Source organism: Aulonocara sp. 'chitande type north' Nkhata Bay, linkage group LG13 (assembly GCF_057382095.1).
Source record: "Aulonocara sp. 'chitande type north' Nkhata Bay isolate Kocher_YH1m ecotype deep benthic linkage group LG13, A_spYH_male_GT1.1, whole genome shotgun sequence".
NCBI classification, from domain to species: Eukaryota; Metazoa; Chordata; class Actinopteri; order Cichliformes; family Cichlidae; genus Aulonocara; species Aulonocara sp. 'chitande type north' Nkhata Bay.
In genome coordinates this window covers 11,397,564-11,425,437 of record NC_141356.1, presented here as the reverse complement: position 1 = coordinate 11,425,437, position 27,874 = coordinate 11,397,564, and the positions used below count along the sequence as shown (strand labels likewise).

The window sequence follows — 27,874 nt, the reverse complement described above, 5'->3', positions numbered from 1 at the left end:
GGGAGATTTTTCTTCCCACTGTTGCCAAAGCGTTTGCTCATACGGGGTCTCATGATTGTTGGGTTTTCTCTGTATTATTGTAGCGTCTTTATCTTACAATATAAAGCACCTGAGGCAACAGTTGTTGTGATTTGGGATTTAATTTAATTTTCCTTTTTTTGTACACGTGTGTAAAAATTCGGTTTCTGGTCCATTACCTGATCAAACAGGTGTTTGTTTCTCATGCAGTGTTGATTCAGTCAGATTACATTTTAAATACCACATTTGACTGACAGCTTCGAGTGCGTGTAACTCTGAAAATATTTGTGGTATGAAGGTAAAATTTTGCATGGCTTCATTAAACATACTGAAGTTACTGTACAGTGAAAATCAGCTGATTCTGATGTGTTTCTTTAAAAATATGTGGATGTTTTCAAACTAATGACTTCATTTGTTTTGTGTGCTGATCACCTGACAGAAATAATCCTGCTGTTAACATAAGCCTCAGTGCCTCGGGTATAAATGGAAAATGTAACCTTTACATGACTTCCTCCCAGCTTTGTGTCACGCTCAGCGAATACATGTCAGTCACACTTTGACAGAGAGGATTTTAATTAATGCTGCGAATATTTGTGTAGGAGGACGCCGAGGTGTACGGCTCAGGGGGGGAACGGGGAAGCCAGTGCAGACGTGACTGAGCCTAATGCAAAACTTGTTTTCACGATAAAAGCCGGCGTGAAGAGAAGCGTGTACGGAAGATTAACGGCAACCTGCTCTGTAAAGGCAGCGAGCGGTCACATGGAAAGATATTAAGTGGAATAGGTGAACAGGAAGTTCGAGATCAGATTGTGTGTTTGTGTTATTAGATAATAGATCAGATGAAACTCTGTCAAAACAGGAAATTCATCATCAGGCAGCTGAGAATTTAAATCTGATGTTTGGCTTTCTTTCATCTCCCACGATAACACGTTTGCATCTCCACTGTCAATTTTCCAGCAGGCTGACATCAATATGGAGAGCCACACCCATATCTCTGTTCCTGATGGTGCCACAGCTACAGCCAGTTCCTCACATGTCCAACAAAAACTGTAGTTACTGGATGTGGAGGGTGATAAATGAGTCAAGTCATTTTCTTGTTCCGGGTGCTGGAAACTGGATCCAGGGATCCAGGAGGTGCTTCCCACTGTCACAAAGTGCTTCCTCATCAAACGGTTGTTGGATTGTTGGGGTTTCGCTCTAATATTGAACTATAAAGAACCTTGAAGCGACTGTATATTGTGATTTGGTGCTAAAGCTGAAGCAAATCCATGGAAATGACCCAAATGTAGGCGGTCGCATAACAAATAGCAGGTGTGGTATTGTATCACTTCCTGTGGTTCAGTGCATTCTGGTGTTCTGCTACTAGTTGATCATCCCAGCTCTATTACTGCCCATCTTTTATGTTGCGACCTATTTCACACTGTAAGTTACACAACTTTTATCCAAGCACATAATCTTTGGCTCAGTGTTCAGTTATTGAACTCTTTTGGGTCTGTTTGCTGAACCTTTAGCTTAACTACTATCTATAGCGACCTGCAGCTACGTCACATGTTATTTACTCCTTGCTAATGCTAATGCTGCTAGCAACAAACAGACTTTTAGTTGGTGTAGAGGCACAGCTCTGCACCGCTGAAGGAAACCCTGCAGAGAGCCAGACCCCTGTAGCCGGTGTGGGTTAGAGTAGCTCCGCCCTGGTTAGCTGTCCCTCAGCTCACCCTCAACTCTGCATCACACCCACTGTGGGAAATACTCCGCTTATTGGAGATTCTGTACTTAGAAACATGACACAGGTGCACTTCAGCATTTAAAACTGCTGCCTCGGGAGAAATTTAGTAAAACTGTAATTCACGTCAACACCTGGTAACATTAACTGGAAGTCGAGAAAATGATGCTGAAACAATGTTGGACTCTGAGGTCTTCTCTTAAACCAAACTGCCATATTTTTCTGACCCTCGGTAATTCTTAATGTTTAATGTTAACCGAGATATTTCCAGTGACAGTAACATTAAAAATAAGATTTAAAAACCTGAACCTAAAGATGATCTGCTCCACCACAAACCCCACCAGCCTGCAAATCATCCTGCAAACTCTTACTGTTGGATTACTATGTCACAATATTAAACACATTGAACTATATAAATGAAATTGAACTAAATCTTAAAAAATTGTCTAATTTCCAGAAACCAAATCAGTAGATTAGCTGTTGTGACTTTTCCATGACCCGATTTAAAGTTTGGCATCAACTGTTTGGGAATTAAAGCCATTTTATACACAATTAGAAGCAAAAATAATTGGACGATTAACCACGAGCAGTTTTTGAAGCATGTTTTATGAATTTCAGAGGGAAACAGTTGTAGGAGATGAAAATGAAGAAGCAGGAGGTGGAGGTGCAGACTGTCGGTCAACACGGCGTTTCCTCTCCTCTGGGACGTCTGGATGACTGAATCACTCATCTCTCCTCCTGCACCCTTTCATCTGTCCTGCACTCATCACTCCGTCACCACAGCCTGTTTGGTTTCCCTCCACATTAACCTCTGCAGAGCCGCTGTTCTTACAACCGTTACAACCAGCCGGCTGTCACGCTCAGTGCAGACAGCAGGGTTGTTGTTTTTGTCGTTATGTTAAAAGGAGAAACTCCACAAGCCTCCAAACATTATTTAAAATGAAGAAGATGTCGCAGCTCATTTATGTAACATTTGAATCTGTGTTTTTGCCTCTTGCTCTTTAAACTCTCCTCCATTCTCCTCCTCGGCTGTGACCTCGGCCTCCCTGCCTCCTGCTGTGGCATCCCAGAGGCCCTCCTTCCCCTCCGGCCCCACCTCCACAGGAAAACCCGCAGACTGCCGCCAAATGTCTCCGCACATTGATTCTAACCCCTTGCTCCGATGCGGCAAGAGGCCCCTCGCAGCATCGTTCGCCGCAGGCTTCGGAAATACCTGAAATCCCTGAGAGCGCGCGCCGCTCCTCTTCCCCACTTTGACCCGAGTTCACCTCCCGTGACCTCCGCGCTCAAAATTACATTTGTAACTCTGATTTTACAAACAGAGGCTTTTTTTTTTCCAGCTAAAAACAAAAAGTTTATTAAATTTTTCAAATTCCCGTTTCCAGGCGTTGGACTTCATGGAAACGAGTTATTGTGTGATGCATTAGGATGATTGACAGGCTGGAAAGATAAAACGATGTTGATTGTGTAGGAGTCGTAAACTCAGCTGACGGATGTTGTCAGCATATCTACTTTATCTCTCTTCTTAGGCCTCACCTGACAGGTTTGAAAAGCCGAGCCGTCTTTGTCTCCATTATACTCACATTTTGATCACAAGGTTCAAACATCTCAATTTATTGATTCATGACGTTCACAGTAGGAAAAAACCCTCATGAAGTCTGACCGGTTGCCCATGAGGAGCACGCTGGAGGTCGTTTGCTGGCAGGGCTCCTCCTCATGTAAAGGAGCAGATACTGGACCTGCTGCAGTTCCTGCTGTTTAATGGCTGTCTCCTGGCTTCTCCTCCACACTCGTGACACTGTGCTGACAGACAAGGCAAACCTTCTGGTGACGGCACGCGTGGATGTGCCGTCCTGGAGAAGCTCGTCTAATGCTAACTGAAGCAAAACCAGCGAGAGGTCAGGAGATGATGGTCTGACCACTGCCTGCCAAGCCATTTCTTTTTAGGCTCATCTTGTTGCCTCTCCAGGTGCCCTGCTGTTTTCCCTGCTGTCACTTTTTACCTGCACAGGTGCAAATACATGGTTCCTGCTTCCTGGAAGTTTAACTGAAGCTCTGCTGTTCTGTGACGAGTTTCATCAGGTTTGGGGAGTCGGTTTGAATTTACTGGTGATGTCAGTCAGTCGGAGTCGTGTCATGTTTGTGTCGGCTATGAGGAAGACCTAGTTCAGTTTCTTTTGGTTCCGTCTTCTGTTTTTGTCTTTGTTTAAATGCAGAGTAAATGTTGACTTATTGACTTGAATGATGACGTGGACACAGAACAGTTTCCTCTCTGGGGATTTTTGTTACGTTAAAAACGGCCTCATTTTTATAGTGAGCGTGGAGCAGAAAGCTGGAAGTGTAGATGTAAATCCAGAGTGGGTTTAGATGCGTGGAGGCTGCGGAGAACTACAGACGTGTCAGAGTAAACTGGTCCTCAGGCGCCATCTGGTGGTCTGAGCAGCACACAAAGAAATCATGCAGAAGAAGTAAAAAGTAAGTACAATTGTATTTATATAGCACCTTTCTAGATAAAAAGATCACAAAGTGCAGTAGTAAAAATCATCTGCGGACATGCATATGTTATGATTCAGTGTTGTGGTTGTTTGTGACTCCTCCCACCAGAGGATTGCTCTGGGTTTTCCCTCTTTTCTCTCTCAGGCACAGACACCTGGGTGTGGCTTACTGGAGTCCAGTGCCTGCTGAGTCCGTGGGTGGAATTCACTCCTGCTCCATGATTGGGTAATTAGTTGATCACCTTTCACGGTTGGTGCGTGAGTGGGGCCAATTTCTTGTTGCACCCCTAGAACGTCACACATATTTATCATACGTATCACCTTGTTAAGCTCAACTGTAAAATTTGAAGTTATAACTAACAGACTCTATAATAATAACTTGCATCATCTTAAACACTAGAGGATGACGAGGCGTCATATCAGTTACCTAACAAATAAACGGGGCTTGTTAGGGGTGATAACTCCCCCATCCTGGCTCTGCCTTGCTGTAGCATGTGTGTTGCACCTCATCAATCTGTAAGCATGGGAGCAGTCCCTTAGGGGAAGGTGTAGCTGGATTTGATGCCCCAGGGGGGAATTGAACTTATGACTTCTGCTCCAAAGGTGTGTAGTCGTACCACTACAGGCTCTTATATTTTATAATTAACTCTGCATCAACTTTTGTTCTTCAGTTGCAACTACTCAATGAGAAAAGACTGTAAAGTCCTCAAAGTCGGCGAACATTTGAATTTATTTCAAAAAAACTGTAAAGAGGAAAGAGACGCGGGAGTTTGCTGAGATATTTATTTACACATTTAACTAGTGGCCATTATATGAAAAGATTTATTTTTTACAGTGTATTTACAGCACCTGTAAGGCATTATGGAACAAAAGAAAACTGTACATTAAAATATTAAAATCTGACAGTAAAACAGAAACAAGCTGAATGGATTTACATGAAAGTATAAAACAAGTTAAAAAGAAGGAATACGCTGAAGAGTCAGAGGGGACACTATCGAGTCTCATCTGAACGTTTGTTAGCAATCTGGAGTGATGTAATCAACCTGCTGAGGATTATGGGTAATGAAACTGCACAAACAACGTCTCTATTGCACTTTTGTTTCATTCAGCTCTGAATATTTAACTGCTTTTCACTTGCATATTTAACTTCCTTTATTTAAATCAAAACTAAATCCATTAATACAACTTTCCTCTGATTTGTTTTCACACATTTGTTTTGTGTTGAGTTAAAAATGACCAGAAGTTTCTATCGAGCCCAAAAACGTGAATGAGGTTGGATTCAGATCGTGTTCGGGACAACCTCAGCTGTCAGAATAATCATACGGAGATGTTACATGATGAATAAACACTTACATGGCAAAGCAAGAAGGGGGTGATTATCGGACATTTTGGAGAAAATTGCAAAAGCAGACAAAAGACATTAATAAAAATGTTTAAAATGTGGTTTCATTTTTAAAAGAACCAAAAGAATCGAGGGGCTGGGCGAATCCTGATGTAGTTTGAACATTAAAGTTGTAAATTTACAAGATAAAAACAAACAAAAACAAATACTTGTCATTGAATCTCAAACGAGAGGAATTAATGTAAAAGTAGAAGAAAAGTTCATTAACAGGCTTTGAGTGCAGCTTTGTTACTGAGTGTGTTTAAAGTGTAGAAAAAACAAGTTTGTCTTCAAAAAGTGCCTTTATTTAAAAAAAAAAAATTAGAAAACTGGAGTTTTTAATGTGTTCTTTGTTTGTTAAAAAGAAAATAAATAAAACAAAAACATCAAAAGTATTTTGGAGCGTTTGTCAAGAACTAATCTGAGAACAATGAGAAAAATAATCGTCAGAAATACAAACAGATTTTCAGTAAATCTGCTGGAAAACTCATCAAATTCTAAGGATGATGAATTCTGGACAGACCTGCTATAAATAAAGTTCCAGATTCAAATTTCAACACGCATTAACCTGGCGTTGCGTCTTCTGCAAAGTCTGACAATTTAAAATGGTCCAAAATATTTGTGAGCAGACGAATAATAACAATAATAGTAACAACTAGAAATGAATGTTTTTACCTTTTGGGTGCTTCGCTTTGCTTCACTGTGAAAAAAAACTAAATGCTGGATGATCGTGTGTTTAAAAATAATAAATCATGACTCTGTTTCCAGCCATGTTTAATGAAGCGCTTCATTAACACTTTGGTCGAGTTTTATTTTGAAAGGCGGTGACACTTCCTGGGTTGTAAGGCTCGGTGGAAGGTAACAGACATTTTAAAGGGACGGTCTGTAGTTTTCCTGAAGGAAACACTAATTGCATTTTTAACTTTTTAAACATAATTTTTGCAGATGTTTTAATGAACACTGATCATAACTGTCTGTGGAGAATTCAGGTGTTACACAGGTGTGACGCTGACACAGTCACCAGAGAAGAAGAAGCAACAACCCTGAAGTTTGGAAACGACCTCCATCTTTACCACCTCAGAAATACTGATTAGCTGGTGCCTGTAAAGGACATGAACCATTTCCTCATCCAGGGATCTTCGTCGTCTCTGGTGAGTTTTCAGCTTTAAATGGAAAGAGTGGCGGCCTGTGCATTCGCTGCAGGCTGAGTGGAGACTTCCTCAGTAGTGCTTGTCGGTAGTTTGATGGTCATGGCGAGATGGCGGTTGCATTTATTTTGAGCCCTAAATCATTCACTGCTGATCGGTGCAGAGGACTATAGAGCGAGCTCTTTACAAAAACAAAGCTTCATTTTCTTGCTGCACTTCGTCTAACACCCACTAGGGGCTCCAACAGCAGCCGTAGACTCCCAGGTTAAAACATCGAACGTCACAGCAGAAACAAATGTTTACCGCCTGATACAAAGAATAGTTTATAGATCAGCAACTGATTAAAATTCACCTGTTGAGATTGCTTAACTTTATTATTACATCCATTAGATACCATCCATGAATTATATAAAAGTCTGGCAGCACAAAACAGAGTTCACTCTATAGTCCAGTATATTTTTGAAACACATTTTATCTTGATTTTATTTTTTGGCACATATTTCCATCATTGCCCGTCTCACAGGAGGTGGTGACCTCTGGCTGCCTTTAATCGGCTGTGCAAACACATCAGGCTGATGTAGTGAGTGGAAATCAAAGAAGTGTTTCCATGAGCTCAAGGAGCAACAAAGAGTGTAGAAACTTGTAGAGACGCTGCTGATCTGCTCATTATTGTAGCGCTGTTGTGTTTTTAGTGACGGCTGTGAGTGCGAAGCTTTGTTCAGTCAGTGTGTTGGTAACATCTGCATCCTCAGATTAGTGTTACTCTTCTGTGTAAAAAGTAATTAATATCCAAAAACAATCATTTTTCACTATAAATACCACAAACTCCTTTTCCTGTTATTTCAGGACGACGCTGTTGTGTTATGTTTGTTTGCTCTGGCAGACGGAACGACATGGAGGAGGTGGAGCAAAGGTGGTGACGGTGGGTTGCAAAGTGGCTTGCAGTTGCCTGTAGGCAGGCTAAAGCAGCAGTAACTCGATTTTTGAGCAGACTTTTGTTTTTGAAAGAAAACGAGTAATATAAGAAAAAATAAATAAAAATTGCTTTCATTATCCCGTTGGAGTGTTGGTGCGAGCAGCTTCAAACAGTCTAAAAGTCGGCAGAGAGTTTTCAGCCCGAGCGGCTGGAAGCAAGTTTTTTTCCCCTCTGGCATCTATGTAGACCAAACGGTTGATCCACAGAAAATCAGAACGTACGATCGAATTCATCCAAAACAAGAGATGACAAAGAAACACTGCAAATTTGAGAAGATGGCGACTTGGAGGATGTTTGCTTTAAAAGGAAATAATGTTTTCAAGGATCTTCTGGGAGTGAACAGCAACACCTCTGGTCTCGGTTTTAGGCCTCCGGGTTCAAACACGCTGCTTGCATACATGCAGCAGTTTCTTCTGTTAACTTCAGTCAAATTTTTTAGCTAAGTTTTAATAAACAAGCAAGAAATAATCTAATGCAAAGCCTATAAAAGCGTCATTTTTCAAGCCCGAACTACTAAAAGCTAAAAGCCGCGGCCGTAGACCTGGAGGCCTCACTGTGGGGCTGCGTGATAAAGTGCTCTGAATGGAAATCTGGATCTGGGAAACGCTGGCTTTAAAACCCCGATGGCCCCATTTGTCAGCACAAACATTTACGCTCTACCCAAAATGGTTTTTGTGGATATTTTAAGCCAATTACGTCAAATACTAACACGAATGTCCTTCTAAATTCTTGCTTAAACACCAGCACTAATATTCCCACCTTTAGAATATATTTAGAAGTATTAAACACTTAAGTGGAATCATTATCTTAACGTTTAAAAAAACAAACAAACACATACTCTTTCATTAACTGCATCCTTTGTAATCACTTTCACCATCTGCTCGTCCTTAAAGGGCCATTTCAGCCCTGGTTTCCTTCGAGTGACTGGTGAGAGCGCTCTAACTTCACAGATAAAGGCTGCCTTCTCTTGAACACGAATCGAATGAATGAGCCAGAAAACAGCAGGCTGTTGCTTCTTCCACCAAACGAGGGAGTTCAGGATCTTGTGCACAAGTGACGGGAACACGGAGCGTGAGGTGGAGAGAGTGCGGCGTCAGAAGGTGACGCTTTGAATTTGCCGTCAGCTCTCAGTCCCAGGAGCTCTGAGCGTCTGGTCAGGACTATCGTCTATAAGTGTTTTTCCAAAAATCATGACCGACTTAATCACAAAAATCCACAAAACCTGTGCGTGGGACCAGTGGACGAGTTTGAACGTAACAAAAGTCGAGCACAGCCGATCAGACGAGGCTCAGCGTTGATGTTAAAGGTTAGCACGGATGCCGTCCCTCTTTGCTCCGTGCTGCTCGGTTACAGCTTCCTGTCACACACTGCACTCTAGTGGTGGTTGCTAGGTAACATCTACAGGCTCTAATAAAACACATTAGACTGACTTTAATGAAGGGCAGCAGCGTCAAACCACATCGTTGGCCGGCTGACTTGGGAGTGTGGGCAGGTGATGTCACCTGTAGGTTGTTTGCTGATTGGTTCTGGTAAAATGACTGCTGTTCAGCGGGGCGCTAAGCTAACGGACCGACACGCGACAGATCGACGCTTCCTTCTGCACAGATCCTGAAACATGCTCACAGTGAGTTTGGGTACATGAATCCTTTTTTAAGGAAGGTGGTCTTGATTCCCAGAACGACAGAATTATATTAAAAATGCTTTTTGATTTTAGTTCTGAGAAGGCAGCAGATATCTCCCAAACTGGGCAGCTCCCACCAAAACTGGTGACAGAGAAGCAGCGAGTAAACTGCAACACTTTAGTTTTACTTCCACCCAAATCTCCCGTGTTGTGAGTTTGTTTTGCTAGCAGATTAAAGTAGTGCAGACTGCCGTCATTCTTGAAGCTAATATTACAACAAAAGCAGCAAAGTAAAAGAGTGTTTGTGAACTCGAACCACAAGGACTCACATTAATAAGTGAACCACAGAGGACATTTCTGAAGCCTTGAGAAACTCATTAGCACCTACAGTTAGATTTAGAGTCTTGGAGAATTACGCAGGGCGTGACGCTCAGTGTTAGCGCCGTCTCGACCTGGAGGAGCCAAACGATGGCCGAGTCGGACTGCTTTTAGGTTTTCTTCCCAGCCGCCTGTGACTCCCCAGCTGTGGAACACAATCTGTGAGAAATACTGACTGGCAGCTGAAGATCAGGAGTAACCGAACGCTTCTGGTCCCAGCAGAGGTTTCAGGAATCGCCGGAGCTGCCGCTTCCTTTCCCAAGACTGGTCAGCGGCTCCGCCCCCACCTCCACGGCTGCCTCGTCTTCACTTCAAGCTTCGTAGCTGAGCCCAGGACTGAGTTTAGCTTCAGGCTACGCAGCTTCAAGATACACAACTAGCCTCTGTGGTTGGCGTCAGCGGCGGCAGGGGGAGCTAGCGCGAGCTCCGACATCCCCGAAGCCAGACGTTGAGTACAGCTGGAGTTAGCGTCGGGGTTAGCTTCTCAAAGCTGGACTCGTGTTTTTATCCGCCTCTTTATTTCCGTCCTTCATCAAGGCAGAAAACACCTGGAAGGAAACACACCTGTTAGCTTTTTTTCTGCGAGTGAGCTGCGCCGCCCTCGCCCTGCGCTCTGACCGTGAGCCTGACCTGAGCCCAGCGGCGGTTCCTGCTGATCATGTGTGTGCTGGCCATGGCGTTGAAGAGCGTGTGCGACTGCAGGTCCTCCGGCAGGCGCGTGAGGAACTGCGCGATGTGGATGAAGTCCATCTGCAGCAGGACTTCCTCGTACAGATGCAGGATGCCCAGACCCGTCCGGAATAAGCTCTCCTCACCATCCCGGCAAAAGACGTCCCACACCCGGCACGCCACGTCCAGAGGGAGTGACTTACTGTACAGAGTGAAGATCCTGCAGGGAGACAGATATGCTGAGTGAAATCTGCAGGTGTATGAAGATGAAACACCAACTCAAGGCGAGTTATGAAAGATCGGCATGGAAATATGCACCGCTAAAACCAAATCAACGCAAACAGCTTCTGCATGACTCTGTGGTGACCTGCAGTGACCTTTGTTACGTGGGTCACCTGCTCAACCAGGTGAGCTACATCCAAAGTCTTTTTTTTTAAGACAAATGAACTTTAAGGCATTTTTAAGTCGATAAATCTTACTGACAATCTAATCTGTGTTAAACATCTAAAAGATTTGCTGTAAATTTATAACAGAAAAAAATCAGCTTGGCTGCTTTTTTCTTCAGTTGTATTAACTCACCAGTCAATCAGATAGAGGTCAGGGGTCAGGCTGTTGGTCTGGAAGTGGCTGAAGAGACGAGGAAGATTCTCCTCGAAGAAAATCTCAAAGGCTGCAAAATACTTCAACATCTGTCAGAAACGGAGAGAACAAAGAGGAAAAGGTTTTAAATGTTCACAGTGATTTGTGTAAAAGTAAAAATCTTTCACTTTTACTCACAAACCAACTCTGAGTTCTTCAGGAGGTTTCTGAGTTTTCCCTCCTCCCTCTTATGAAATATCACAAAGACTGCGTACCAGTTCATGGTCGACTCTGAAGAAGGCCATCTGACAGGGTTTATTGAGCAGGTTGGCAAAGGTGATGAAGGCCTCGGCCTCCTCCAGGTTGAGGATGAGCACAGCAGCGATGAAGGACATGCCCTGCACCTGAAAGTCCACAGACGCTTTGGTTTCGGATCAGTCTTAACGAGACACTGAATGATTTTTAAATATTTGGTAAGAGCTGCCATAATGCTTTTACTCACATAGCCAATGTCAGGCCTGTAACACGTGTAGGCACCCAGCACGCTGTGGAGGAGGTCGTGGTACGGACCGCCCTGCAGGAGGAAGACACAGCAGACATTCATGTGAGACACAGATGTGATTGACCTGCTGGCTGTTTGTTGCAGGCAGACTGAAGAACCTCGGGACAAAAACACCCACACAGACGTCACAAGTCCAAAAACAAATGTCTGAAAATCCGACCAAATTCTTTTCTCATCGTAGCAGAAATCAAACTGCTGCATTTGCTGCTGCAGTGCTGCAAACCTGAATGGTCCTCTGCCTGTTATCTGTGTTTACCTTCTGGAAGATGAAGAGCGAGGGGAAGGTTCTGGAGATGTCTAGTTTGATGAGATCCAGGCTGGACTCTCTGTCAGCCAGAGATGCTCCTCCATCTAACGGGAGAAACACACAGAAGTAGTTTTCAGTCGCTGAAACTGGAGCTGTGAGGGTCAAAGAGAGGAGGGGCGTCGTACCGCTCTCGCTGTCGTTCACCGAGCTGGTCTCGCTGTAACTCCTCCACTTCTCTTTGGCTCTGGAGAGGAAGATCTCATAGAGCTCTGCAGCGAGACAAACACCCATCAATCAGAAAATTAGACTCAATCAGCAACTTTTAAAGGTTAGAGTTTCAGTTTTTATGCAAATCCATCGTTTTGAATCTCTTTGAGCCTCAGTCACAGTTTTGTGTGCAGAACAATTTTTTACCATGCAATCAAAATTCTCGTTAGATTCATTAAAAGTGTGCAACGCCCAGCTGTGTTCTTCCCACTGTGCAAATGTTTGTGAACCAGAATCTAAACTGACTGTCTCTGCACGCCTCCATCTCTCCATATAAGAGAGCACAGATTAGGGTTCCTGTGGGACTCATGGTGGTTTAAATAAACAGCTGCAGTCACTGCAGCATTTAAAAATGTACTTAATATTTAACAGAAGTGTCAAAAGAGTGTCCAGGATCGCGTGTTTGTACCTGGTGTGATGTTCAGCTCGTTGCCGATAGCGAGGCTCCAAACTCTTCCTCTGACACTGGGGGGAAGGCCCTGCCACCACAGCTCTCTGACCCGCCTCGTTCCCTTCCTGCACACACACAATGCATTAAATAAACACAAGCACCCGCGCGCGCACGCACGCACACACACACACACAGCGGTGGAGACGTACATGGAGTCCCAGTGAGGCAGGATCTCGGTGTTCCAGATGACCATGGCGTTGGAGATGCTGTCCTCCTGCCGGTGTCTCTCCTTCATCTGACGCTTCTTCCTCTGGGCTTCTTTCAGCTCTGAAGGAGACGCAACAGCACGAGCCAATCAAATCCAAGAACAGAACCAGCCAGTGACGTGTGTGTGTGTGTGTGTGTGTGTGTGTGTGTGTGTGTGTGTGTGTGTACGTACCTCTCCTCTTGGCTCCTGCCACCATCTCCTCGTACTCCAGCTTGTGTCTCTGAGTTTCCTCCGTAGATTTAGCCGGCAGGTTCCTGAAGGACAGACAGACGAGCTCTCAGCCAGCTGGAAAGCTTGTTGGGGTTTTCTGGTTTTACTTCCTGTCAGGTGATCACACACAGCGGCTCTGTCTCTCTGTGACAGTGACCTCATCCTGAAGTGTTTCTGCTGCGAGGATCGCCTCGCATCCCCCTCACTCAGGAAAAAACTCATTAATCTGACATTTTACACCAGTTTGACTCTAATGTAAAACTGTTAGCTCATCTTTGTTCACCACAGAGGGACAAAGAACAATAAAGACTGATATTAAACCTTTGATAAAAAGCTTCAGTGTTTTCACTGCATTGCACAGTCGAACCTCCGACTTCCACATACAGGCAGGAAAAATAGTCATGGAGGACCACGTGTGGTCTTCCAATGCAAATCCATATCCAAGCATGTGTTACTGATACACACACATGTATGTGATGGAAATATTCGGCCCTTTCATTTGCTTTTCACAAAAATAAAACATGTCATTCACTGACTCAGGTGTCTGTTTCTGCAGCTATGAAACATTGAAATATAACATTTTAATCTGCAAGTGCATTCAGCAACATTCTGCCAATAATAATAATAATAACAACCAGTTCCAGCTGGTTCCAGAGAATAAACACCAGCAGCAACTTGACTTCCCAACACCGCTGAGCCCAAAGTTGGAAACATTGAGTCAGAAGCTGCAGCTGAGGTGAGAAACAAACCAGCACCAATGCAGGCTGGTTTTCAAACACTCCAGAGTGTACTGGTAAAAAGATCGGCACCAGCACGGATACCCTACACCGCTCGGCTCACAGTTGGAACCATTGAGCTTAAACGTGGGAATAACACAAAATCCCCTGTTTGCAGATGCACTCGCTTCAGAAGTACACACATCAGCAGGTTTATGCCTTTTCCAACATCACAGCGTGTAATCTAGAACCAGCTGCAGTCTTTTCCACCACAGGCACAAAAGCACATTCTTAAAACTGCATTTTTAAAGCCACCACAGAACTTACGAAGGGCGGTCCTCCAAGATGAGAGCCGTGGTGGAAAGAGGTTCAAACTCCAGGTTTTTCCTCCTCCCTGCAAGCAGGGGGCGCTGAGGACACGAGGGCACGCTGGAGTCCTTCATCGGCTCCTGCTGAGGAGACTAAAGAAAGAAACAGATATCATGTAGTACAGCATCGCTCTCAGAGGAATAATTACACCTGAACATCAACTCAACAGGGTGTTTTTGGCAGTTACACAAATTCAGAGCCATCTCACATCTTTTTCAGTTCCCACGGTCCTCACTGAGCTGTGGGTGTTTAAAGTTTTATTTTCCTGAGCTGTAAAAGCGCCACCCAGAGAACATCATAAAAAGCCATTCCACCTTATACACAGATAAACATCTGCCTCCAGCTCAGTTTCATTCTTCTCTGAGACCCAAAAACTGCTTTTGCAAAGGTCTGATCATTTCAAGTGTCAGAGGGACAGGTCAGGCGAGCTTTGGAGACAAAGGTAGAGAAGCTGAGAGGGTTTGCACATGTGCAGAAGAGGGAGAGTGGATTTACAGGACAAAGGATGATGGAGCCGCCAAGCAGGAGGAAAGGAGGAAGAGCTCAGAGAAGATGGATGTGGTGAAGCAGGACATGCAGAGGGTTGGTAGCAGAGGAGGATGCTGGGATAGGGTGAGATGGAGGCACATGGTGGAGATCACTCTCCACTAATTGATCTTAGAACTGAAAAAGCTTCTTGGATAAGAGGTGGAAGAAACGTAAAGAAGGTGCTTTTCTTTCCACAATTCTCTCGAGTACAAACGGAAGTAAAAGCATCGTTTCTGAATTTAGTAAAAATGTTTGTAACAGATTATTTGCAGTTTCAGAATAAACAGAGCGTTCGTTCATCAGCTTAAGCACAGAGAATCACTCTGTGTGTGTGTGTGTGTGTGTGTGTGTCCCGTACAATAAACCGTTTATCCACAGGAGCAGGACAGCTGTGGGGTCAACAGAACAACACGTCTTTCATCAGCTGGTTTCAGGCGTGAATGCCGCCAGCAGAGGGAGACAGAGGTCGCCCTCTGAGGCTACTCTGTCATCAGATTCAACATGAAGTGAGAGTCATAAAAAGATACGCATCATGTGACCGTCCTGGTGATTTCCAAAGAGCCGAGATATAAAAACACGGAGCTGAGGAAACACTGACGTGAAACATGCTGCTCACCTTTCCTTTACATTACAGCAACGTGCATATTATGGTTTGTTAGACAGACTGTAAATAAAAGATGCATGCAGCCACAGTGACATCACACCCACTGGTTTGTGCCTCCACATTTAAAAGCATCCATGTTAGCAAGCAGAAGTGACGTATTTGGATGAGAGCGTTTACGTTAGCAGCTAGCTGGACTCTACAGAACTAAAAATGAAGAACTCAGACAGATAAGATCCTTCAACCTCCGCAAAGGTGATTTCCTAATTCTGCGATACTGACGATCAGGAGATCAGTGGGTCTGCAGCAGGTCGAGTGTCTGTGTGAGCACAGAAAAGCTCCACGTAATCATGGTATTTATGTCTGAGGAGAGTTTTTACGAGCAGTAAAAATCCAGATGCTGCAGAGCAGAGAGGAGCTGCATCTGCACACGTGTTTACCAGCTTGATGCTAACACTGTTAGCCTGCCTGTGTTTATGTACAACACGATGTCTGTAAAATGATGTAGTGTGCTGGGCAACATCCACACGTACACAGCCTGAAGCTGCGGAGGCAGATCAGAATCAGAATCAGAATACTTTATTGATCCCTGGGGGAAATTATTTTTTGTTACAGTGCTCCATTTTAAACCAACATTAAGACAAGACAGACAATACGCTAACTAAGAATAGTACAATATATACATATATATACATACATACATACATAAGTCACTCATAAATAAATAGCTGGAAAAGAAACATGTGTAGCTGTAGCAGCAAACAGTGTGTTAAGTGGATGCGTTGTACAGGGAGATGGCCACAGGCAGGAATGATTTCCTGTGTCGTTCAGTGGTGCTTTTCGGTAATCTCAGTCTCTCACTGAACGAGCTCCTGTGACTGACCAGCATGTCATGGAGTGGGTGGGAGGTGTTATCCAACACTGTCTTTATCTTGGACAGCATCCGCCTCTCCGACACCACCTTGAGGGAGTCCAGCTCCATCCCCACAACATTGCTGGCCTTACGGATTAGTTTATTAAGTCTGTTGGCATCTGCGACCCTCAGCCTGCTCCCCCAGCATGCAACAGCATAGAGGATCGCACTGGCCACAACAGACTCATAGAAAATCCTCAGCATTTTCTGGCAGATGTTGAAGGACCTCAGTCGCCTCAAAAAATAGAGACGACTCTGGCCCTTCCTGTAAAGTGCTGTGGTGTTTTTAGCCCAGTCCAGTTTATTGTCAATGTGTACTCCAAGGTATTTATAGTCCTCCACAATGTCAACACTGACCCCCTGAATTGAAACAGGGGTCAAGTGTTTCCTGGTCTTCCTGAAGTCCACGATCAGTTCCTTGGTCTTTGCCACGTTGAGCTGCAGATGATTCTGCTCACACCACGTGACAAAGGAGTCGACCACAGCCCGGTACTCTGTCTCATCATCCCTGCTGATGCATCCAACCACCGCAGAGTCATCAGAAAACTTCTGAAGATGGCATGTCTCTGTGCAGTGGCTGAAGTCTGTGGTGTAGAGGGTGAAGAGGAAGGGGGAGAGGACAGTCCCCTGTGGTGCCCCTGTTTTGCTGATCAGATGATGATCACACACACACACACGCAGACACACACCAGCCTCCTCCTCTAGTTGAGTTTAATTACACACATTATCACATCAATTTGCCGGATAAAAAACTACGTCACACTTGGCGGGATTTTCTTTGCTGCCACAGTAACATGGAGCATGACTGTGTGACCTCTGACCTTTGATTGGAGCCTTAAAGGTATTTTGCCAACAGCTGCTGGCCTCTACCCTCGCTCTGCTCACATGACGGCAGCAGCAGTCAGATGATTCATCGGGAAAAGAGTTGGCCAGATGTGGCCTGGCTCAGGCTAGCTGACACGTCAGACACAATGCTGCTGGAGGAGGAGGAGGAAGGCTGACTTCACTTAAACTGTTTCCTTTCAATAGTGCAGAAGGACAGCTCTGAAGCTGCCAAATGATGCTAACTGTTAACTGATGGTTTAATCATGGTTTGGCTCCTTAAATAAGACTCCAGTAAATCCAGCCCGGTGCAGCTCTGCAGTCTCTGTACCAGAAAGCAGGGAGACATTCACATTGCGACTGTCACAGTCTGCTGCGTGCTCCATAGCACAGATGTTGTTGGGACATCTTCCTGCTGCAGCGATATTTCAGACAATAGTGTGTTTGTCCAGCTCGGTGGAAACAGTCCTGGCTTTCAGGTTTGGCTGTTTCCTGTTTCAGTGTAAATGGTAAACGGACTGGTTCTTAAATAGCACTTTTCTACTCTTCTGAGCACTCAAAGCGCTTTACATAACTTGTTCATTCACCCAGTCACACCCATTCGCACAAGCACATTTTTTGCTTTCTCACTAACATTCACACACACATTCATACTCCGATGGATGGATCGGAGAGCAATTTGGGGTTAGTATCTTGCCCAAGGATATTTGTCATGCAGACTAGGAATCAAACCACCAACCTGCTCTACCGCCTGAGCTACAGCCACCCCAAAGTGTCATAATGGCTTCATGCACAAAGCCAGATCCCACAGAGAAAGTGCTTTCCCACTTTGGTTTGGTAGAACGTGCATGAAAAAGCTTTGCAACCTGTGGTAAACAAGCCGGAGCAAAAACTCCATCCAGCATCGACTGGACTTTAGCGTAGCTGCATGGGAGGAAAAACCCCAGCAGGTGTTCCAGTTAAAGATCTCTGAATGTGACTGCTGAGAGCTGCTTCACAGCTTCTTCAATGTAAACAAAATAAAAAAGTTTAACTTTGCTCAAGTGCATAAATAAAGCAGAAAGTGCATGGGATGGGACTGCAGGCGCAGTGTTCATGGCTCTATTTTCCAACAGCAAGCAGGCAGCAACCCCCAGGACAGCTCCAGAGTGCAGTTCCTCTAACATCCACTAGGGGCTGGCTCCAGAAGTCCTGCAAAGAAACTGTTCTGGTCTCTATAGGTGACTTCTGCTTAATAACAACTGTACTGAGGGTACGGTTATATCTCACCTGTTTAAACTGCATTACAGCTAAAAGTTTGCATTATTAGGGGGTGTGGCCTCTTTGACTAACAGGTGGGTATAGCTGCTAGCTGCCTGCTAGACTTTACCTCAGCTAATTCGCAGGTGAGTTGCAGCACTTTGCAGTCTGTTTACGTTTATAAATTGGATGTCAGTTATTTGCAGATGATTAGTTCTTACCTCACAGTGTGAAGCTTATTTCCCCTCTCTGTGCTGGAGGCAACATTTACATGAAGACATTCAGAATTCACTGACGAGGCTTCAAACTCTGACTTGAACATGAACACGTACAGTCTGCAGCCTGCCCTGAGAAAATGAAGTGCTCGTGTTCCCACAACGCAAACGGTTCAGAAAAACGTAAAATCTCAATAACTGATGAAGAAAAGGTGCCGACAGAAGGAAAGAGGACAACTGAGTTTGCAGGTGGACACAGCTGGGTGTGCTTTAAAATAATCAGCGTTTTTGTTAAGACCTCGAGTGGACATGGAGGACACACAGCGAGTAACGCTGAAAGCAAACAGAGCCTTTATTGTGCCTGCGGAGCTCGTTTAACGCCTCGCCCGCAGTTTCTGAGTCCTAAGGCTTCTACCTTCCACTGTTTATCTGATTTTCCAACATAGCAGCTCATGTTTCTGCTCAGATGATTCACCCAGGAGAGTTTCATGCCCTTATAAAGGACCGACTGGCTGGGAGCAGATTAAACACCCTGGGCGGAGGAGGAGGAGGATGATGATGATATGATTGTGTGTGTTTAAAGAGCCAACCTGCTCCGCGGTCAGCGTGGAGGCGAGGTCTTTGCTCGTATCGCCTTCTCTGGCTGCTGTCTTGCCAAACAGTCGCCACCCTGCTGAGCTGTGAGATGTCGCTTTGGGCTCTTTGGGTTTCCTAGAAAACAGGCTCCTGAAAGAGAGCACAGACTGAGCTTAGCAAACATGTATCAGAGTCAACAGGAAGGAAATAAACTTCATCTCTCAAAATCATATGAAGGACAAGCAAAATGTTACAAATAAAACTTCTCTTCATTATTAAGTATAAGAGTTTTTATGCATTAGCTGATGTATTTTAATAAACTTATAAAATGTTACAGATTTTCTTATTATTATTAACTTGTGTATAAACTCGTTTTATTTCACTTCCCTAATTTACAGTTTTGACCTCGTATTTTTGTGTATTTTCTTGTTTGTTTCTTTGCTTATTTCTGCTTCATTTTGCAAATTCAAAGGGTGACAAGAGGTCAGAGTGTTGCCTCGACGACAGAGATGGTGTCTTCTAATCAGGAGGGAAAATAAATGAATGAATAAAATTAACTTTACATTTGATGCCTTTTGATCGACTCTACAGTTTCCTTTACAGTTTTATTTAGTAATTGTAATCATTTTATACATTTCACTAATCTACCTTAGAAACTAATAAAATGAATCATCACTAATATTAAACACAAAAGTAAAACATCATTAATGTAAATTGTGACATTGCTTCTGTACCTATTTACCTTTTTCATTAATTGTTTATTTATTCGTTTTAGCTCCACACTAATCTGATGACCTGTTCAGGGTGTGCACTGCTTTATGCGATAGGCTCCATAAATCAGTCAGAAGGAATCCTGGTATCGAACATAGATAAAAAGGAGACCTTTCATTTGCTCTAACTTGTCCTGAGCAGCACCTGCTCCGCATGTTGATATGAGTCTTGAAAGCTGGCACCGTTTGAAATAATCAGAAACCAGATCAAACATGCAGACTATCGATGCTGCTTTCTGCTCCGCTGCATCTGACAGATCCCATCATAGCGACGCTCCACGTTAGCCAGACTTTGGCTTTAGATTGTGAAGTTTAGTTTTTAACTGAGCATTAATATTTTTCAGCACTGAAAACTTAATGTGCTGTAATTATGAAGTCATGAATATAAACAAACTGCACCCCCTACATATCTGAGGGCCTGTAACTGTGCAGATATTCATGAAGGTCAGATTCTGCATGGCGTCATTAAATGTACTAAAGTCAGTGTATAAAACTCTGCTCATCCTCACACAGGTTACATGGTCAGTGTCCCTCTGACCTCCTTCAGTGTGCTGATAAAACGTCTTCCCCTTAAAGAGATTCCTGTAAGCGTTCCCTATCACTCAGACATTTCAACACACTGGCAGGTTCCCATTTCATTAGAAGTCCAGCCATCTGTGAAGAATGTAAACTCTGGTCAGAAAAGCTGCAGAGGCCGATTTCAGTTCCTCAAACAAACGAGGAAAGACACGCAGCAAAGACGTAATGCGGTAAATGCTGCAGCTACAGCAGTTTTTTAAGATGATGCCAAAGGAAAAAAGACTGTTTAGGAAAAGCTGCCATATCGACAGTTTTCATTGGGAGAGTCTGCTGGTCAGCCGGCGGGAAGAGAACAAACAGACACAGATATGCATGGGAGCCGGCTCCGAAGAGACGGCAGAGCAAATATTATCCCACCTCGCGCTCTGCAGGTCAAGTTTGTTCACAGCTTCAAAGACCCACACGCTGCATCTGCTGCAGCTCAGCTGTCTGTGCACCACTGCAGCAGCTGAAAAGAATAAGCGGAGCCACAATCGCCGTGTCCCTACACTTTCATTCACTTTGATTACAGAAAACTTGGCTCTTACTCCCTCAGCTGAGATAAATGCTATTGCTGAAGCGTCTGTGGCTCATTCAAAACTTTCAGTCATTTAAAAGGTAATAGAAGGTAATTGTAGACTTAAGTGTAATTAAAACTAGACTATTTTCTTCTCGGTGTAAGCGACAGTGTTTTAGCAGTTCTGTGAAATAAAATCCTTGTTTTTATTATTTTAATGCCAAAATGACAGATAAACACAACTTTATAACTGATGGAAAAACTCCACTATCACACTGATGTCAGTTTTAAAACCAAACAAACTCGTAGATGCTGACAGACTTTGGTTAAAAACTGAACTGTGTGTTGATCTTCTTCCTCTCTTGCGGCTGCAGTTGTAACAAGTGAGAGAAACTCCAGAAATAGAAAAAGGAGAAGTTGCTTTCTCACTAACAGCAGAGGCTCTTTATCTGAGCAACAATGTGACTCTGGTGTAATTACAGAAGAAAGATCACAAACACAAAGAAAGTGAAATGTTCATTCACAGCGTCCTGCCAGGATTCTCCAAACCGCCGAGGAGTGCGCACATTAATCATGCAGAAGAAGAAATGCAGCAGGTTAGACTGTCACTGCTCCTTCCTCAGAAGAACAGCTGACGCGTAGCTTTGTGCTGGTTACATCAAACTGTCCCTCAGATCAGAAGCCTCGTTTAAAGCTGTGGCTGCTGTGACGTTCAGCCTCTGTGGGTGTTTATGTGTGATAAGACCTAACCTCAGTGTTTCACACACAAACTTCAGTAGTGGGAGCCATTCAAGTATCAATTTGTGTTTATTTTGACAGAAATAATCCCAGACTCTTGACTTCCTGTTCCACAGGGCGCTCTCCCGAGCTTGTCCTGACTGATGTAGAAGTCAGAGGCTGTAGAAGAGAATTCAGTAAATTGTGGGGTAAACATTATTCTGAGACAAACCTAACCGAGCAGTTTTTGTAGCGTAAGCTTTGCTCTGTTCTGTTGATCTGCTGCAAGCTGCAGCCTGAAGCAGATGGCCTGGATGTGCTGGGAGTCACTGACGGGAGGCGCAGCTGTTTATCATCTATTATCTATTCCTGCAAAAGTATACGAGGGTCTTTTTATGACTTTGTTTTTAAAAGACACCGTGCTGCCATCACAAATAGAGCGCAACTCTGTGTGAAACACTGAGGCTGCACTACACACTGCATTAATAATTAACTGCAGAGGTGAGCACATCTAACAAAGACCTTAAATAATTAAAGGCTGGTTCGGTGTTATTCCAACAGCTGATTAGAAGCAGGACGTGAGCACAAAGCTGTGCATGTTCAGAGCTGCAGTTCCACTTGTTGTTTAATCTTGGGCTCTTTCATAGTTTAAATGAATCTTTCATTTAAGCCATCTTTCTTCTGATTGGCTGCCCCTCACAAACAGAAGGTTTGAGTGGGAAAACACCAACTAAAACTGACCCAGACGCACGTGTACATATGCTTAACTTTAACATCCACCTCTGGAAGAGGAGGTGGGTGACAGGAAATAAGGAACAGCACAGGTCCACTTTAAAGTAGCACTGCTGCCTGTATGTGACCCTGGCTGACCTGCCTGAGCTCTGTGGGCCACACGGCCAGAGTGGAGTTTTTCCAGCCGGGCTGTTTTCCCCTTGGCCTTCCTCCTCCGTCTGTCTGGATTTCCTCTGAGACGCTGTGACATTCAAGCCAGCTGCAGGGCTCGCATCCAACCCAAAAAACCAGCCCAGACCCAGATGCAGATTTAACAAACATAAATTTTCCTGCACCTGCCAGTCGGGGACTGTTTTACTACTTCATTAGTCAAACAGAGAAAAATCCAACGCTCAAGTTTCTGAATGCGACCAAACTTTAGGGAAACTCTCTGCTGCTGCATTTCTCTCTTTTTCACTTCCTTGTGTGGCTCAGAGGAACGTTGGAGCTCTTCCAGTAACTATCAACGTAATATAACATCTTTATTCTGCTGCTGGAGTCACTGTTCAAGTCACGAGGGAGGAAATCATGCAGTCAGTTCAGGATGAAACAAAGCAATCCTCCTTTACAGCACAATAAAAACAGGAAACCGAACTTCACCTGCAGCCTTATCTGCTCAAAGCAATTATAAGTAACTGTAGAAGGCAAATATCTGCAGCATATTAAATCATGTGAACTGAGTGCAGCCTCGTGCCCCCAGAGATTCAATTCCACGGTTATCATTCTGATGTTTCAGCCTGCTCTCGTGGAAAAATGCAGAATAGTGATGGAAAATGATCCCATCTGTTCATGCATGCAAAATGTCCTGGTGCTTTTTTTCCTAAAATCACAAACAATCAGAGTAGTTTCGGCACCAGAACTTCAATAAATACTGAATTAGTGCATCTTAGTGTTAAAGTCATATGAAGCAGAGATGATGTGCTCTGTGTGGGACTGTGGTCTCTGGTGTGAGGGGCAGAGTGGACGGCTGGTTTCAATGAGTCACACCGGTCGATGAACAACAACAAAAAGCCACGATGATTGTTTTTGCCATTTACAGACGACTTCAAGCAAATATGAACTCAACGTGGAGCAGCAATGGTCATGATTTCAGATCATAACCCTAAAGCACCAACACTGAAGTGAGGTTAGCTGTTCCAACAGGAGAGACAAATGAAGCCTAAGAGAACGACGGCACTCACAAAGTTCAGCAAAACAAACTAAAACTGGGCTGTTAGATAAACCGAGCCATGTCCCGGAGCGCCCGGCGGGTTTCCACCGCTGCTGAGGATCGTTTGACTAACGAGGTTATGGATGAGCACATATCCGCCAGCAGATCAATCTCCAACCTTGAGACTTCAAGTTTGCTTTCTGTTTGGGTGCTCTGGGTTAATCATCAGTTACCGACAGAGCGTTTCTTCTGTACTCTCAAACAGATACTGCGCACACCTGCATCCACACTTCCTGGCTCTGACTGAGCAGTAATCAATGAGCGCGGCACCAGACCACACCGAGCATGATTAAAATCAGCAGGGCTCAGCATCGGGACCAAATTAGCAGGGTCTGGATGTCCTAACCACCTGTGGTGTTGTGGTTACAGCGGACAAACAAGAAAACTGACTCCAGACCAAATCTAATCAGTCGAATGACAAAAAACGGACCGCATTTCAGGCAAAGATACAAACTTAGACGTTCTCAGCTCTGAACAAACAGCCCTTCAGCTATCAGCCTGCAGGAGGCCGCTGCTTTCAGGTCCTCACCCAACCTGCTCTCCTCTGATTTCTGAGAAGGCCCTGTGTGCTTCCTGTTGAACTGCAGACAATCTGATACATGTAATCGTTTCTTGTCTGAAGACCGACTCCAACAACTGAGGAATTCTGTCAAGTATTTGACCGGAAATTTGACTTTTAATGCAAAGCACGAGTGTGTACTTCCAGCTGTTACAAAACAGGAAGAGATGCACTACAATAAAAAAAGATTGCACATAGCAGGAGTAGGTGATAAGGACCAGAACAGAATACAGAACATAGAGTGGGACTTTACAAACAGCTGACTGAAATAAAATGCAAAAAAAAATGATTTCAGTGTTCGTATGCTGCATATTTAAAGGTGGATGCTGCGTTTTCAGTGCTTCACTCTGACGAGGATGTGAAGCCATCACATTCCACCAGACTCCATTCACAAAAACGGGAATTTTACCTCCAAAAATGTGTGAGATTGTTGTCTAATCGCCTTTGGTTTTTAAAACAAACAAACTCTTGTTTCCTGTGAAATAAAATGATCATTTTTTGTCAGGAGTCTGGTAGAGCTGAAAAGAACGACTCCTTTCCCAGCACGCCATTTCTGCAAATTAACTCTCTTTGTTGCTTTATTCAAAAGTTTAACATTTAATCAACATATACCTTCAAACTTTGACTTATTACTTATCGCAGGACCAGTGCCGTCTCCCTTTAAGAGAAGACGGACAACACTTTACGTCATGCAACATAAAACCGCATTATCTGATTTTATATCTCATTTGAAATGTCGTGTTTAGTCCCGTCATCTAACATTATCCAGTCCAACAACAGGAGGTTACTTGTATATTTGCTAAGAGGGTCTGTGTGGCGTGTATGGGAAATGACGCCATCAATCTGTCATCTCAAAACGAGACAAAGCAGGAGGAGGGCGTTTCCCCCTGTTTCATTGGGAATATGGAGAGCGCCCACTTCCCTCGGCCTGGGGCTCATGCAATCATTGAAGATCTACTCGACTCTTTCTTGGAACAACAAGAACCAAATTAAAATGACCAAAGAACGGCCATCTTGGTTTGAATAAATAAAAGACCGAAACAAAGCAATCAAATTCAGGATGCACTCAATAGCAGGCTCATAATGGACCAACAGGTGGAGATAACACAGATTCACACAGGTTATGAACTAGCGTTGCTTTTTAGCACCAACACTGTAGGAGTGAAACCTCAAAGGTCACTGAGTCACTGCCCTGTTTATGTGGCAAAGAGTGAGAGGGAGACAGCGCTGTCCCTGCGTCAGGACGGCAGCAAAATCATCACAAAGTCATCAACAATCTGAAAATAATCCAGTAACCCACAGCTCAAATCTCTCCAGCTTTGCTCTTATATGTTTGGAGGTTTTGTACATTAAGAGCTAAAGCTTAGTAATTCAGCCTCTCCTTCATTTATTCACCTTCTCTTTTGCTTCAGCGTGACTCGCTTCTTTGGTTAAAAAGGGGAAACGTGTTCCTGTGTTGCTGCTCTGTTGCCTTAATTCTAGCACAGAGGCTAAAAAGCTCCATCTAAAGAGCCCAGACTCTGTTTCAAAGCCTTTTAGTTCAACCACCTGTGCGTGTGGGGTTTATTCAAAGTCGATGTGACACGTCTAAAAATCAGCTTTTCAGGAACTGAGAGCATGTAATCTCATTCGTGCCTGATCAGCACACAGTCACAGCATCTGGGCAGCTGCACGGTGGTTACACGGCGTGATCAATCGCCTCTAATGGCTGAAACTGCTCCGGGAAAAGAGCAAAGGGAGCGGTGAAGCCCCGGGGAAAGAGGCAGCTCTGAGTCGATGCTCGCTGATGCCTGCTGTGTCACACATACAGAACTGAGATGTGATTAACGTGCAGGATTTTACAGTGTTACAGGCCCCAGACAGCAGCTCTGAGAGGTCGTCTGTTTAATACAATAAGTGACCTTTAATGTGGAAAGGTGGAGCGAGAAGAGTAGGCGGAGACAGCTGCTGGATGCAAGGATGCATCTTCATCACCGAGCATTTAAATCTGTACATCATGAGCTTTATTTCCTAAAATCTGCATTTGGAAGCACAAATTAATAAAAGTGTGTTTTATATTTTTCAGCCTTATGTTGTTTATTTCCATGAATCTTAAGGACAGATAAGTAAATAAAAGAAGGTATTTCCTATATGTAAAATGTATTTTAGTAACGGTAACTAAAGTCCAATCAGCTTTTAAATCTTTATTTTTTTCTGTTTTAATCTTTAAATTATGAGCTTCTTTACTAAAATAATTGAGCCTGGATTGAGAATTAAAACCTTGTATTTTATCCTTTTCAGTTGTCTTCGTGTTGTTTACTTATATTTTAATACAGTAGTAAGACTAAAGCCTTAAGACCATACGAGGAGGGAGGGGGTCCTTGGGAGTTAGCACGTGCACTCTTTATTGCCCCGCAGACCACGTGATCATTTTACCTGGTGAAGAAATCTGCGATGCCGAACCTCTTTGGCATCTGCTTGGGGTCCGAGCTGTCCTGGTTCAGGTCCGGGAGCGTGTCCGGAGCGCTCTGCCGGCGACCCGCCTCCAAAACGCCCCTCAGGTCTTCGTCGTACCCTTCAAAATAAAAGCCCCCATCCTCCTCATCCTCTGGGGACAGCGGGGTGGCGTCACAGCTGAGGGACACGGCCACGTTGGGGTTAGTCCTCAGACTCTGCGGCCTGACGGGAGGTGAGCTGGGGTCACTGAAACCCTCCTCATCGTCCTCCACCTCCTCTTCATCCCTGGTGTTGCGCTCAGAGAGCGGGCTGCCACTGGATGAAGGGCAGGGAGAGGGGGATTTGGCACTTAATCCAGGGGACCCTACCCTCTTCTCATGCCTAGACTTCGATTTAAACTGACAGTCAGGGGTGTTTTCAGGTGAGCAGCCCGAGTCCAGGTCCTGGTCATGTGTGTGGAAACCCCCGTTGGCCACTTTCACTTCTTCACAGTCGCAAACGCAAAGCTGCTGGGTGGGAAATAACCCTGCCTCCCCCTCACAGCTGTCAGCAGCCCCGTTGGGCATGTTTACCCCCGCGGTGCAGGCGCAGTTCCGCCGGTGCTCCCTCACCGCGCATACCAGCTCATGGCCGGGCAGAGCAGTCCTGATACACCCGCCTCCTGTGGCCTCTCCCCCCGGGCTAACACAGTCTGAGTCCCGGGCTTCTTCTTTGCTGTCCCCCCGCATCTTCTCCACTGAGAACACAGCTGGACAGGAAGCAGCTGTGGTGCCCTCAAGGCCAAGCCCTCCTCCTACTTCCAACTCGACCACCGACAGCTCCTCCTCAGTGAACCCGTTCAGGCCACTGTGGTCCCCGCAGACCCCGGAAACCTGGCCGGGGAACAGCCTCTCCAGCATTATCTTCCCTTTCAAGGAGGCGTCAGTGTTTACATCCCTGCCGAGGCCGGTGAAAGCCTTCCCAGCGTCTTGCACCGCGCTGACCCCGGCTAGCAGCGCGATGCTGCGGTCTCTGAGTGCTGATTTCCCCGCTCCGCCACCTCTTTCTCCCTCTTCGTTCTCGTTCAAGTCGACTCCGAACGACCCTCCGTTCTCCCTCACAGTCTCCATGACTTCTCAGTCCCACAAGCGAGCCTCTGCCGCGGGCGTAAGTTCCTGCAACGAGTCCCCCTGCCCGGTGGGCCGAGCGCCGCAGCAGCAGGTTTTGTTGTTCTTGGAGGAAGGGGCTACCTGCATTTTCAGAGCCGGTTTAACGCTACCTGACACACACCCGGCGCAACATTTCCGTCTCAGGTGTTTAATGCAGACAAAGGAACGCTTCACGGCCGCTTTCTTGCGTCGCCACCGGGCAGAAGATTAATTAAATCCCCCAACTGTTAGCTAGTCGCAGCAGCAGTGGCATCCCGGCCACAGTCCAGCGCCATC

General features: G+C 44.8%; 1 protein-coding gene and 1 long non-coding RNA gene across 2 annotated transcripts; one reads left to right on the top strand and one right to left on the bottom strand.

Moving 5' to 3' along the window:
• Window positions 1–3,074: 3,074 nt before the first annotated feature.
• On the top strand, window positions 3,075–6,312 carry LOC147315729 (uncharacterized). Its single transcript, XR_015124392.1, has 2 exons — window positions 3,075–4,216; window positions 4,382–6,312. It is a non-coding gene; the product is annotated as an uncharacterized LOC147315729 (long non-coding RNA).
• Window positions 5,005–27,874, bottom strand: LOC147315728 (TBC1 domain family member 12-like). The gene is made up of 13 exons (XM_086258720.1): window positions 26,430–27,874; window positions 18,927–19,062; window positions 13,977–14,110; window positions 12,895–12,977; window positions 12,665–12,782; window positions 12,474–12,580; window positions 11,983–12,066; window positions 11,807–11,901; window positions 11,491–11,562; window positions 11,264–11,392; window positions 10,989–11,098; window positions 10,371–10,629; window positions 5,005–10,288 (listed from the first exon to the last, which is right to left on the bottom strand). Exons 1-13 carry the CDS (start codon window positions 27,557–27,559, stop codon window positions 10,217–10,219), a joined length of 2,529 nt encoding a protein of 842 aa, XP_086114846.1. The 5' UTR covers window positions 27,560–27,874; the 3' UTR covers window positions 5,005–10,216.